Raw genomic sequence first — 14,521 nt, forward strand, 5'->3', positions numbered from 1 at the left:
ATTAAGACACGATCATTCTCTCAAATTTTTATGCTTTCTATGGTCTAGTGCAACCCTGCTTTCCTGGTTTTCTCCTTTACATTTCACAGCCCTGAGTTATGTCTAATTGCACGTATGCGGTGTATTTTAAAGCTGATTTTAACAAGCAAGCAGCTCCCGAAACACAAAAACACACCGAGGGAGTGTTTATACTGAATATTATGAGATTCACTCTACTTTTTTTTTTTGTTTTTTACTCTCAGGAGGAAATATTTCACAATATAACGAGATACTTTTCCTCGCAGATTTTCTTCATTATAACTGTAAAACTTTTCCCTCCTCGTCTAACAAAGTTACCTCATTGTTAAAATATGTTGGAAATCACTTTGATGCTATAGTGTGATAAGTCAGCTCAATGTTGCCATTTGTGGGTAGTGCATTTAAATTGGGTCAAATCATCTTCGTGAATATAAGACAGACAAACAGTCCTGACTTAAAGCATCATCTTAAACTAAGGGAAAAAAAGGTTAGAGATAAAATGTGTGATGTGCTCTATTATATATTTGACAAATGTTGTGGCTGTTTGTGCCACTAGTATTTGTTTTGTTGCCTGAAACATTGCATTTCATGAATACTTGGTATACCATTAACCAAAGGTCGTGTTGGGGTTATGTGTCCAGGAAATTACAGTAAGTTAACGCGCAGTCCTCTGAGGTGCTCCAAACAGGATTTGGTGCGTTACAAATGTTCATAGCTGCTAAGATCATATTGTGCCTTATCTTTTCGATGAGTTTTCTAGCCTTCCTTCTTATTACTCCCATCGATTGGATTCATTAAAAGACACGGAATGGTCACAGAGGGTTCTTCTATTTCGTGCGCCAACATCAGATTGATGACATTAAAAGGAAATAACCTCAAGTGTGTGGCCAGTGTGTCGTTGTACTCCGCCCACACTCCCCGCGTCTCCAACATGTGTCTCCACTCTAATGTGCGATAGTGTGCGTTACCGAGAATGCATAAATGGCAGAGGACAGTACGCGCCCCTGGATGTGAGCTGCTGAAGTCGCAGCCACTCCACTCCATGTTTTGCCCTGCCCTGTGCGCTCTGCTCGCTGTGCAGCGTGCGTCTCCGTTGCATTTCGCTTTCCTCACACTGACATAAACACGGGGCAGCGGTGTGTGCGTGCGCTGGAGAAGTTGTTGGCACACTGAGCACCAGGTATCTTCTTCACGAGGATTTTGTTCAAACTGGGACCGATCTGACTCGTTGGCTATTTCTTTTCTTTTTCGAGGTGAAAATGAGGTGGAAGCACCAGCATCTAAAGTGAGGAGTCTCTCTCCCTCTCTCTCTTTTAAAAAAAATGAAAATCTGAACGCGCAGACTGGAGAAATCGTTCAATCAGGCTTTGTTTTTTGGGATTTCTCTTATTCTATCGGATCTCTTATTTCTCTGTGAAACATTATCAAGGATTTCACTGATGTATGCGATGTGGAGACTGCAAGTCGCCTTATGTACTCTGTCGGTGCTGTCCCTGTCATCCGGTGGTGAAAGCAAAGCGCGGAGCTGTAGCGAGGTTAGACAAGCTTATAACGCGAAAGGATTCAGCCTCGTCAATGTACCTCATCAGGAAATATCAGGTAGGCGAAACTGACAAATCAACGAGGCGTTTGGCCCCCTTCACCACGTGTCACGTCTCGTTTCTTCCCCTTAAATCAAACAATTTTGCAATAATCTCTGTGATCTCCCTCAGACCTTTAACCATTTAATATGTCCCGTCACTAACATGCTGCATTTCAACCCCGCTTTTAATAGCGGATTCATGTAGAGTCCTCCGCGGTTTCATGAAAAGTATCAGCCTTTTCTCCTAATATATTCCATGAGGTTGACTTTGTCCAAGCTTTCATCTGAACTTATTCGTCGGTATTTGAAAAGTGTTCAGTGGATGCCATTGCGACTGAATCGGTCTATATCTATATATCCTCTCTCTCTCTCTCTCTGTCTTTTTTTTTTAATTTGCTCTTTGAAGGTCCTCTCCATTTCCAACTTGCTCAGTGGTGAATCACATTGAGCTGCCTTTCATTTCTTATCCACAATCAAACAGACACCAGGAGTGAGCCGCATGCGTAAAAGCATTAGTCATGTTGCTCTTTATGTAAAAATCTCAACGTGTAGTTTCATCGCCTATGTGTGTGTGTGTGTGTGTGTGTGTGTTTTTTACATTTTATGAACCAATTTAAATATTTGGTTAATGCACAAACACTTAACTTCATTGACAATTAAAGGCAGGTTTTCCTCTCCTTAAAGAGTTGGCGGAGGTGACAGTAAGAATCAAAGTAACAGTGAGACTCATATGTGAGTGCATCATGTGTAATCTGCTGAAACACACATTTGAGATTCCCTCATGTCTGTAAATCGGAGCAAGTAAAGGACTGACTTTGGAACAGTGACACTAGAACATACCTTTGGAAAGTGTCTGCATACCTGTTGCTCATATTCAACAGAAGATGATCATGGAGCTTGTTGTGTTGGATTTGGCTAAATAGTGAGTAGTGTTTGCCAGCAGGGGGCTGTATGCACCCAACATGAAATAGTTCTTATGCTGTGGATTTTATTTGGTTTAGATATTCCTCAAGGCTACAGCTTAGGTTTTAATTCATGCTCTTTGGTACTGCTAAGATATGGGGTTTTATTATCTCTTGTGTAGTGGTAATCACATTTATGGTTAAAGCAAGAAAAGAGATTAGTCAGTAAACATAGCCTGCTTCATGAGAGGGAAGAGGAGAGGCAGAGAGTCCTGAAGTTAATCCCTCTATTGCCTCTTACAGACAAAACGGAAATGCTGTATTGGTAATTGGCAGTGTCATCTCATAATGATCACAGAGCCCTCTTATATGGTCTTAACATGGTTTTGGCATGATGGGGAATATGATGGCTTTGTTAATGACTGAATGTGTGTTTAAATCTTAGCCAGCGTCTGTATCTTGTATGTGTGAACGTGTATTAGAAATTTATCGTATTTCATAGTTAGAACTAAATGAGTCCAGGGGTGCATGGTGATTTCTGATGTCTTTGTCTTTCCTTTTTTGATGGTTTGTGATTAAACTTAGGGTGTGCAAAAAAGTAAAATAGCACTAAAATACTTTGGCATTGCAAGGATGCTCGAGTGAACTGCGGTTCAAAGCTTAAGTTCATGTTCAAAGTTTTTTTTTTTTGGTTGACAGCTCTTAAAGGACTAAATTTTCTTGGCATTTGACCACATGTTAAAGTCAAAGACTGTTGGTTTTATTATAGAGCAAGATGTTTTGAGGGCCTGTGACCAAGTCCTTGTTGCATTTTTTGCAAAGCCAGTACTCTACGTGTAATTGGATTGTTTTTGTCTCCAAATAACCTTTGCATAAATACAACAGAGGGTAGATATGGGCCTCCGGAGAAGGGATAGTAGAAAGCACTCAATTATGCTTAATTAGCTATGCCAATACAAACGTGTGGTAAGCAGCATGAGCAGCGTTAGCGCTCATCCCTCCATCATTTGCTATGTCATGCTACTGCTATGCCTCTAGATACAAAACACACAGGTTTATTATTTCTGCAGAGGTGGCTTCCTCAGGTTCTAAGCTCCCATTTGCATAAGCTAATTATTTTGACAGCTTTCTGCCACTGACAAGCTGAGCTGCATTATTTCAGAGGTGACAAACCCACATGTTTATCTGTTATGAAATATAACAGGGTGATAATTATTGAATCTAGACTTTTAGCTTTATTTTAATTAGTATTAAACAATTAATCATAATGAAATGAAGAGGAACAAAGATTGAAAAAACAGACCTTTCCGTTGGTTATTTATTTGTGTTTGTTGATTGAATTCTAAGTGGAAGCTCTCTTCCACCCACACAGTGTTACCTACAGTAAAGAAAGAGTCTGAATGAGTCTCATGGGCTGTGGGGTCATAAAACTTATCCAGAAAGTAAAGAACCCGGTAAACCTTCAGTGCAACAGAGAGACCTCAAATTAATGTTCCATGGATTTACAGCTGACTGATACATCATTTTTAAAAATCTGTAACCAGTTGAAAAAAATTGCTTTTGTACTTGCCATGTATTTCATAACTAACTTTTACATTTTTTAATGGTACAAGGGCTTCCGGTAATAATGGTTACGAATTTTAACTGTGATATAAAATCAGCACATTTGGTGGAAACTATCCTGCTGCTTTTTGGACAATCACATTTACTGAACTGTGAACAGATGTAATATATATATATATATATATATATATATATATAGATAGATAGATAGATAGATAGATAGATAGATAGATAGACAGATAGACAGATAGATAGATAGATAGATAGATAGATAGATAGATAGATATTGCCATAAGTATTCACTCGTCTGCCTTCACACACACATATGAACTTCAGTGACATCCATTTTTTAACCGATAAGGTTTAATATGATATGTTGGCCCACCCTTTGCTGCTGTTCTGAGAAGGTTTTCCATGAGGTTTAGGAGTGTTCACAGGGCATTTGGACTGTTTTTTCAGAAATGCTTTTGTGAGACACTAATGTTGAACGAGATGCTGGCTCACAGTCAAATTCACAATTTCATCCCAAAAGTGTTCTATCGAGTTCGAGTCAGGACTCTGTGTAGGCCGCCAAGTTCTTTAACACCAAACTCTCTAATCCATGGATCTTACTTTGTGCGCTGGTGTTGGAACAGGAAGGGCCTATACCCAAGCTCTTCCTACAGAGTTGTGCACATGAAATTGTCCAACATGTCTTGGTTTCCTAAGCTGGAACCAAACTGCCAAGCCCAACTCCTGAAAAACAGCGCCACATCATTACCCACCTCCCCTCCACCAAACTTTACACTTGGCACAGTGCAGTCAGACAAACTCGTCCGCCGGATCACCAGAAGTAGAAGTGTAATTCATAACTCCAAAGCACACTTCTCCACTGCTCTTGAGTCCAGTGGCACCGCTGTAATGAAGCATTGTGCTTGGTGATGTCAGGCTTGGATGCAGCTGCTTGGAAACCCATTCCACAAAGCTCTCTACACGCTGTTCTTGACATAATCTGAAGGCTACATGAGGTTTAGATGTCTGTAGTGACTGACTCTGCAAGAAGTTGGTGACCTCTGCACACTGTGCTCCTTAGTGTGCTGCTTCTCTCTAATTTTTTTAGTTGACTTTTTTCAGCCTTTATTATATAGATGCAGTGAAGAGTGACAGGAAAGTGGAGAGAGAGAGAGACATGAAGACATGCAGGCAAAGGGCCGGATTCAAACCTGGGCTGGCCGCTCTCAGCTATACAGCGTATGATCGCCTGCTCATCTCAGGGAGCTAAACCGGCACCCGACTGCTCCGTGATTATACGTTACATACCACTTTGTGGCTGAGTTGCTGTTTGTTCTCAATCACTTCCTCTCTGTTATAATACCAATAACACTTGACTTTGAAACATTTAGCAAAAGAAGTACACAAGTGACAATTTGTGCTATACATATACATATATATGTGTGTGTGTGTGTGTGTGTGTGTGTGTGTGTGTGTGTGTGTGTGTGTGTGTGTGCGTGTGCGTGTGCAATTTAATATCTGTTGCACTAAGGCAAACATTGGGTGAATTGACAGAATGAACTCATTTAGATGGAGGTCAGACACTTTGGTGTTTGAAGACTGATATTGTTTTGCTCAAGGATTCTTAAGTGCTCTGGTTGGTTTACAGTACAGGAGCAGTGAGATGTAGATGGCAGTAAGAAAAAAAATCCTACCAGCTTTAGTTTTCATACAGTAAGAGGTCTCTTGGAAGAGTGCCAAGAGCAGGTGGGTAGGACAGAGTGGAGGTAGTGAAATACACTGTTGGATCTGAAAAATGTCTAAAACAGGCTCTTGGACAACTTCATTAAACTCCACCAGGTTGAACTTGTGATTCCTCTACTGTAGTGTCCATGCTATTGATATGCCATCCAATGCTTGGTTATACAGCAGGCAGCCAGCAGTACAGCTAGCCTGTGAGGATCACCCCTGTGCTCATGTGTCAGCCTTTATAGCATCACACACATTACTGCTTGATTGTCAGCCCTTTGTTCAAAAGCACATCTGCTTGTGAATGCTTCAGTAAGGCCCTGCCACGGAGCTCTTTCTCTGGGGCTTTGCTGTTAATATCAACATCTACTTACACAGAGCAGTTGGGATTCTCATGGGTGGATTCGACTCTTTGCTATGGCTTTCAAACAAAATCGCTCGATGTGCTGCAGTTCCTGTTAGTGCTGCTTATGTTTCCCTTTTCAAGAATAACAATTACCTTTGGGGTTCATCCATAGCAAATTTAAAGAATATTATTTGATTTGTCTGAGCAAAACAGTTATTAGCTGTTACACAATACAGCATCGTCTTCCCTCGTGTGAGTTCCTGATGCTCCAACTCTGTTTATCGCTGTGATCTGTGCTCGGCTGTTGCAGATGCCAAATTTCTATAAACACAACCCAGATATCGGATAACATTGCTTTTTGTACTTGATTGAATGTTAGGACGCTTGTGAAGCTTAAGTATATAGCACAGTTATTAATATTATTGTCAGTACTAAAGTCTCTTTGGCTCTTTCACTCTTTATTTATGTATGTATACATGTGTGCGTGTGTTTGGAGAGAGATACTGTGCAAAAGTTTAAGCCCACGTCTAATTTCTTTTTATTCTTCCAAGGAGCCAGACTTTCTTGTAATTTTTTTAAGTTGTTTCGATGAGAAATTCTACAGGCTTTGTGGAGGTCTTTCAAAACTCTTCTTTGGACATCCTGCTTTTTTATTCCAGTCCTTGTACCTCATCATTTCATCATTTTCACAGGAACTTTTGTGTTTGCTTATTAAGTCATTTAATACAGCCCTATGTATTATTAAAGCATAACACATCTTACTCAAGGGGCATGACACATCACAGCAGTTCCAGTTTTAAATTGTATCTTTATCCACATTAACTCACTTTCTTTAGTTGAATCTAAGAAAATGCCAAAGATAACTCAGTATTAAAAATTGTATTGGTGATTCCCGAAGAGCGATTAGTATAACATCCTACATATTTCAGCATGATGTGCAGTGTGTCCATAGAAAACTGAGAAAATTTGGAGACACTGAAGTGGAGGAAAGAAGAAATGGGAGGCCTAAAAACGATCTACAACAGATGCACAGTATTTGAAGGTCATGTTTTTAAGAAACAGGAAAAAATCCAGCGAAGACCTGACACAGGACCTGAGATGCATCTGACCCTTCAGTTGATCCATCTGCTGTTCACTGAAGCCTCATCACAAATGGTTTTAGTGGATTTCTGGCTGTCAAGAAGCTGTTCTTAAGGTAGAGAAACAAGGCAAAAAGGCGGAGGTGTGCCAAATTACACAAGAACTGGACCATAAATCAGGGGTGACAGGTCTGCATCCAAATTTGAAATCTTTTGTACAGATTTTCAACAATATTCACAGAGGAGGTCTGGAAAGAGGTGCAACAGTGAGTGTCTGCGCCATGTGTCATCTGTAAAACACGGTGGAGGCTCTGTCATGGTTTGGAGCTGCAGTTCAGCCAGTGGTGTAGGAGATTTTGTCAAAATTGATGGGAAAATGTAGAAAAATACCATCAGATTTTGATCCACCTTGCAATACCACCTGGATAGTGTGATTGGAAATGGCTTCATCTATCTATCTATCTATCTATCTATCTATCTATCTATCTATCTATCTATCTATCTATCTATCTATCTATCTATCTATCTATCTATCTATCTATCTATCTATCTATCATTTTTTAATGTATTTATTTGTTTTTTGTGTGTGTCTGCATGCCTAATCACTAAGTAATGGAAACACATCAGACCTCTGCTGAAAGTGTGGGAATACTGCTGTAAAAGCCCTTGCCCAGCAAATATCCATATAAAAATTCTGAGGGGCAATTTTTTTCCAAAGCCCATTAAGATACTCTTGGCTCTGCCAAATTGGAAATAAGTCTCTTGCCAGCCTGTATACATCTTCAGAGAGAACAGTTAATTAGATGTGAGGGAGATTAGGCTGTGCGCATGTGGACGTGCATCTGCCTGTGTGTGTATTTGCAGCAGTTTAGCCTCACTATCTGGGTGTTTCTTTCGCTTTGCATCTCTATTGTAGTAGAAAATGACAAAACGTGCTTTGTTCTTCATTTGGTGAGACAGATTGTGTGCATGGAAGAGCTAAATGAGTTTGATTGTGAATCCTCCTGTGGTGCTGTTCAGATATGGTGAAAGAATGTCTGACAGTTGTCCTGACCTGAAGAATCTGTCAGCCCTCTGCAGGCATTCATCCCTGAAATGCACAAGGTCTGCAAGCTTTCTGGAACCTTCCTCTGTACCATGTATGGCTTTTTCTTTTCTGAGTAGTGTGAAAAGCCTCCGGGTAGCGTAGGAGCCTGCTATAGCGCTTTTTCCAGTTTTCAATCAACTGCTGGCCTAAATCAGTAATGGAGGGGGGGATTAAGAATCTCTACCCTCTCAAGCCTTGAGAGGAACTAGAAAATAAGCAGTGTGGGGTGTGATTGAACGTTTGGAGCAGAGACAAAAGAAAATTAGCATTAATTGATGATTAATGAAATAAAGCTTTCCTTGTAATGGAGAGCATTATTGAGTAACCACGTGTTGAAATGATAGCGAGACTGGCTCTGGGATACAAGAAGGAAGTTTGAACTTGAAGGATTAGTGATGTTTTGTGGTATTTGTGTGCATTTTGCACTGTTGAAAAGTATTCTCTAAACTAAACTGTCACACAACGTCACACGTGGCATTATTCCACTGTGGAAATTGTGCCCCTCTAGGATTCCTCTACCAGTGGGTGAGGGCGCTGCAGGGAAAATAAGTGGGTGTCACATTGTCAAATAATTGGTTAACATTGAAAAATAAGATGTGTTTATACATGATTATATGGCTGCTACCCTACTAGTTTCAGGTTCGACCTAAAGCCATATCAAACACATTGTCTATTACACGGCAAACACTAATCACTTCTATTCTACGCTGTGAGAGAGTTTGTGGCTTTCCTACAATTATTTATTAAGTCCATTAGAGAACCAGTGCATTCTGTTGTTTTTATTGCCATGGTCTTTCTTTTTACCCACAGAGCCCTTTGCCTCTGGAGGGAAGTCTCTGAATAGAAGTCCCAAGCCTGACACCAATGATAGGGCTTAGTGAGATGAGAGCCACACTGTGCTCTGGGAAAGCCACGTGGGTATATCACATCGAGGTGTCAAGGATGCAAATACATTTCACACTGGGGACTCTTTATTTGTGTTTTTCAGACACAGACATGTACACATGGCTGAGATGATTTGTTAAAAAAAAAAGCCACCCCTCGGAGACTTGGAAGTAAACAAGCATTAAGTACAAATAAACATTGTGTACAAAAATTGTCATGGAAACTTCAGATGCTGTCAACAAATGCAGACAGCGATGGTGTCACAGGCATCACAGAGCTGACAATGACACGCTTGTTGTGTTAAAGATACATAGATGCTGTCTACCCCTCAAAGGCCTCAGTGGTGGCTTAACTGTAGTGAAACCACAGGGGGCTGTTGTATCAAAATCAATAGGGCAGATGCTCCAACATGTAAATGTTTTTCACAACAAAGAAAGCCACAGCAGAACAAATTAATTATGAAAAATAAATATTTCAATACAATAATCACTTAATCGCTGTCGCTTTCTTTCTTCTAACAAAATTAAATTAAAAAAACAAGCATTGAAAAACAAGAAACACATCATTATGTCAGGTCAAGTAAAAAAGTGTCTTGAAATTAGTCTTAAATTCTCTTTATTTATTGTATATTAGCCCAGCGGGCCCCAACCCCCGGGCCACGAGTGGGAAATTGATGGTTTTCAGGGTTTTTATTGGTTTTTAGCATCATTTTTTAAAATCGTTTTTATCGTTAACTCGGTTTCCCTGGGTCTTTTCCTCTGTGTTATGAACAAATCTTTTTTTTTGGTACCGGTACTGGTTTTATTTTGTTTTATTTATCTGAGACACCTTAAAGGCCGGTCCGTGAAAGTATTGTCAGACATAAATCGGTCTGTGGCACAAAAAAGGTTGGGGACTGCTGCATTAGCCCCGTCCTCAATGCTTTTTCAGCATGTTTGTAGATTTTTACTACGAGTCCACGCGTCCATCTGGTGGCAGATAGAGTGCATGCTTAAGGCACTGCTGGATTGGCTTAATTTTTCTGATCTGGATGCTACGCCCATGTTTTTTACTATCTGTGGTAAATACGTTAGGACTTTAGGTAGCCAGAGCCTGGAATGTCAGCAAACAACTGACTTTCAGCTTTAAAGCAATGAGTGATTCACTGTATATTACCCCAAGTAAAGGTGCCTGTTTTATTTCGTTTATACAGTGTTGATTTAACATGCCTGGTGACTTGATTGAAATGTTTTTGGTCCTGATACTTTGTGCTGTCTTTTCCTAGAGTCAGTTTCAGTTTGGGGGAATTAGGTGGCAAAAAAATAAAGGCTTTGTGCTCACAGTCAGCTGCCTGTGTGAAGGTGTGTGCTGCCCCTACTTCTCTCATTCTCAAACCATACAAGAAATAAATAAATTAATAAATAAATAAATAAATGTCATTTGCATTTGTTCATCTAAAAAGTCCTCATATCAGTGTCACTGTGCTGTAATGTTTCAAAAACTGTTATTTGAGTCCATTTCTTTGGTTTAGACACTCTTAACAAAAGATGTGAAACTGGAAGCCCGCGCCTCTCCAGTGAATAGATGTTGCCTCACAAAGCAACAACACAAGAGGATATCACAGTGCCAACCTTGCAACACTCGTGACAATCTGCTGTAAAGTGTATTTTCAAATAGCAGCAGTTGTTAGTCAGCATAAGACATGCTGTTCCAGTTATAAATTAGGAAATTTATACTGATTACACGAGTTCACGACCTAGTTTAGTGTGATCTCGTTTGCAGCTTTGAGGTGGAGAGACTAATTGGAGGTCGTTATTATTTTTATATTAATGCAAATATGTAGAGGGCAGATCTTAACCCTCCCAGTCACATTTGCGGGCTTTAATTATAACATTAAATAATAGGCTTTGCAGTGAAATGCCTTGGGGGATATAATGACACTGTTTTTGTGTCAAAGGTCTGCTCCGTCTTCTTTCACCCCGCGTTACATAATTTCTCGGCCGTATTCCTTTCACACAGAAATATATGACAGCCGCAATTAAACTGCCCCCAAATTTTTTTATTATACACTTCTGGTAAAATGCTAAAAATCTACACATTAAACTGCCGACAACATAGCAAGAGAGAGAAGATTTCCAAAGAGGTGTTGCAATTTAGATATTAATTAAAATGATTCTGCTTGTCTGAAAAAGCATGTGCAGTTTGATGAGTGTGTTTTAATAGCTCTGGAGCCATCATCCTGAATGTATCATGGCTCTGTATATTGCATTTTCTTCTTTTTTTCCCATAAAATTAGATTGTAATGAGGCATGTTCGATGTACAAGTTGCAACTTGCTAAAGACATCGGATCTCATCTGGAACTAAAGAAGTAGAGGGGGGTGAGCCAACAGATCATTTAAATCCCCTATCCTCATAGCCGTTGCGAATATACAGCTACGTCTTGCAAGAAAAGCCATCTAGGCTGGCTAGACTCATGCCGCTGACTTGAGTGGCGCCACGTGGTGTAGCTTCAGGGAGCCCAGCGATGACAAATGTGACAAGCTTATGTAGTCTTAGTGTTTGTCAATCAAAGAAGGTTGATAAGGCTTGATTACCAGTACCATCTGCATTAATACTGTCGCCTCTGTCAGTGCGCCCCAGGGCAGCTGTGGCTACAATGTAGCTTGCCATCGCCAGTGTGTGAATGTGTGTGTGAATGGGTGAATGACTGAATGTAGTGTGAAGCGCTTTGGGGTCCTTAGGGACTAGAAAAGCGCTATACAAATGCAGGCCATTTACCATTTTACCATTTAATAGTTTCAGCTCTGCTAATTCAAGTGCTGTTGGAAAGAAGGCATTTCAGAAAGGCTCATTTGGACTGAACAGCCGATGTCTAGTGTTTAAATCTTCTGAACTCCTTAATTTCTTTACCCGTAAGATGAAACAGGTGCCATTGTGATGCTTCTTGGCTCATCTTTGTTCTTTGGCAGCTGCAGGGTGCTAGAATATGAAACGATGCCAGGCTCATCTCTTGCTCCCAGAACCCTGCTGTTTTGTGTCCCCTGTGTAAGCTGCCGGTAAATGAGTGGGCTGGTCAACTCACACCCCGGGGCTCTACCGCGGGCTCTTCAGACCACCAGCTGTTGTGTTTAGGACTGAGTCATGCACCAGTTAGCATGATGAATCCAGAGAATGAGTACAAGGCTTTAACCTCACTGTATGCCTCTTCCTCTTCCCTTCTAGCCTTTACTATTAAACCAGTGTGATAAAATGCACTAAAACGTTGGGAAATAAATACAGCTGTAGAAAGTTCCCACCAAATGTCCTCAAGGTTTGAGTGAGATCTTGTTTGTTTTAGGATTGTTGGTTAATCCCTGTGAAGAAATTGATCGAAGAAGAACATATACACACAGAGAAAATGACTTGAAGGCAGGTCCAGTAAATTAAATCAAGTTAATTCATTAATTGAAGTCAGTTTACAATACTGTTTAAATTTGCACTTGCATCAGTTTATATGGATGAGTTACTCTGATAATATTTAATAAAGTAATTAGAAGTGAGAAGCTGACAGCTTCTGTCGATATCGGAGTCAAAAGTGCGGCTAGTTTCCAGAAGAACTACTTATATTGCCAATATAACTTTAGTATGCAATATATTTAAATTTACAGATAAAAATAATCCAGGAGCAAAGCTACAAATAGTGGGCGGCACGATGGTGGTTAGCAGCATCACCTCACACCGAGTGCGAACTGAGTTTGAATCCATCAGCCAGCTGGGGCCTTTCCGTGTGCAGTCCTCCCTCTGCCTGTGTGGGTTTCCTTTAGATACTCTGGCTTCTTCCTACAGTCCAAAGGCATGCACATTAGGTTATCTGGTGACCAACTATGACTGTGTGTGGGAATGGTTGTCTTTCTTTTTGTGTTAGCCCCGCGGAAGACTGGCAACCTGCCTCTTGTCCCGCCCAATCACAACGCTGAATTGGATAAGTGGATGCATGGTTGTTGCTTACTTTCTTGATAATACCCACTTCCTCAATTTCTCCCTATCAGATATCCAAAGTGATTTACCAATTTTTTATAACCTGGGTTTACAGTGAACAAAGCATCAGCCTCGACCAGGCAGCTATACTCATGTTCTGAAATGAATCTTTACGACGCAGTACTTCACTCCAGAAGGAGTTGTCAACCCTCTGCAAGCTTTCATGTGCCTTATGAGTTTTCTCTCATCCATCTAACTCGTGTCCTCCAGAACAACACTGACATGATGACCATTTATCTGAGCATTAGCTGAAATTAAAGAAATAAGCGATTTCAAATTCACAGACACATAATCCTGCAACACCTCTTCTCAAATCCATAGCTTCTTGTGTTCTTTTTTCCTTATACAGTGTTCACCGTAGACTGGTGTAAATCTTGTTTGGAAAATTGGTCACAGCCATTAACTATGCCAGAGGCATGTAGCTATACAATATACTGCAGCTCCAGTTTAATAAACTGGATGCATGACGGAAACCATAATATGCACAAAAGTGCTTGACTTATATGATGGGATATTTTTGACATTTATTGGAGAGGTCCTCTAATGCACACTGGTTCCAGATACCAGGTTTGCAGCCGAAGAACTCCAATGCAATGCAAATGCTAATTTAAGCAATAATGAATAAGAAATGGAGTTAAAATGTGTAGAATGAAGGTGCTAGGTGGGTGGAATGCTAAGAGCTCAGCGAGTACTCCTTGTAAATGTGAAGGAATAAATTGTGTTGGGCAAGAGTATTTGAAGTTGCCCACCATGACACTGATAACAACTCCTAGTAACTAGGGCATTATTAAACTGATTTATGTTTCTATCAGCGCATTAAGAACATCAGTTTATGGTTGGAGAAAGGCTGCGGACTTGGTGGAGAGAAAATGTTGATAGAAAGTCAAAGTGTGACCTAACAAGAGCCAAATCACCTTCTTATTGATTTTGAACATAGTACAGTTATTATTTCCCTCATTTACACTTAATTAAAAGAATGAGTTAGTACATAAATCGAATTTGTAGAAAAAGGTATTTACAGTAATTACCAGTATGTAACGCTTTTATATATAAACAAATTGTTGTATGTATATATGGACACTCTTGCAGGAAACACAGAGAGAGTTGAGAGTTTTAAGTTGTTCTACCGTTGCTGCTAAATTGCTTCTCTTTTTCCCACAAAAATTGCTATCTAAGGTTCATGTCAATTTCCTACAATTTGTGATACAGCCTTTTTCATATTTCCAAATCTGCAGTAGCTTCTCATTTAACTAAAATGTTTTTTCAGGTACAAGAACTGGCTAGTACTGATATTTTATTGTGTGAAATGGAAATGCCTCCAGCATGTATCATTGTTTCAGCAA

The 14,521-nt window shown here is 40.1% G+C and overlaps 1 protein-coding gene across 1 annotated transcript in view; it reads left to right on the plus strand.

Moving 5' to 3' along the window:
• The first annotated feature begins 1,138 nt into the window (after window positions 1-1,138).
• Window positions 1,139-14,521, plus strand: part of gpc6a (glypican 6a) — a 182,836-nt gene continuing 169,453 nt past the window's right edge. Inside the window, exon 1 of the mRNA XM_085346275.1 lies at window positions 1,139-1,617. Coding sequence (XP_085202401.1) covers window positions 1,458-1,617 — 160 coding nt within the window. The 5' untranslated portion in view covers window positions 1,139-1,457. The remainder of the gene's footprint in view (window positions 1,618-14,521) is intronic.

Source organism: Diplotaxodon limnothrissa, linkage group LG1 (assembly GCF_057381915.1).
Source record: "Diplotaxodon limnothrissa isolate DT_005_m linkage group LG1, D_limnothrissa_male_GT1.1, whole genome shotgun sequence".
NCBI lineage: Eukaryota > Metazoa > Chordata > Actinopteri > Cichliformes > Cichlidae > Diplotaxodon > Diplotaxodon limnothrissa.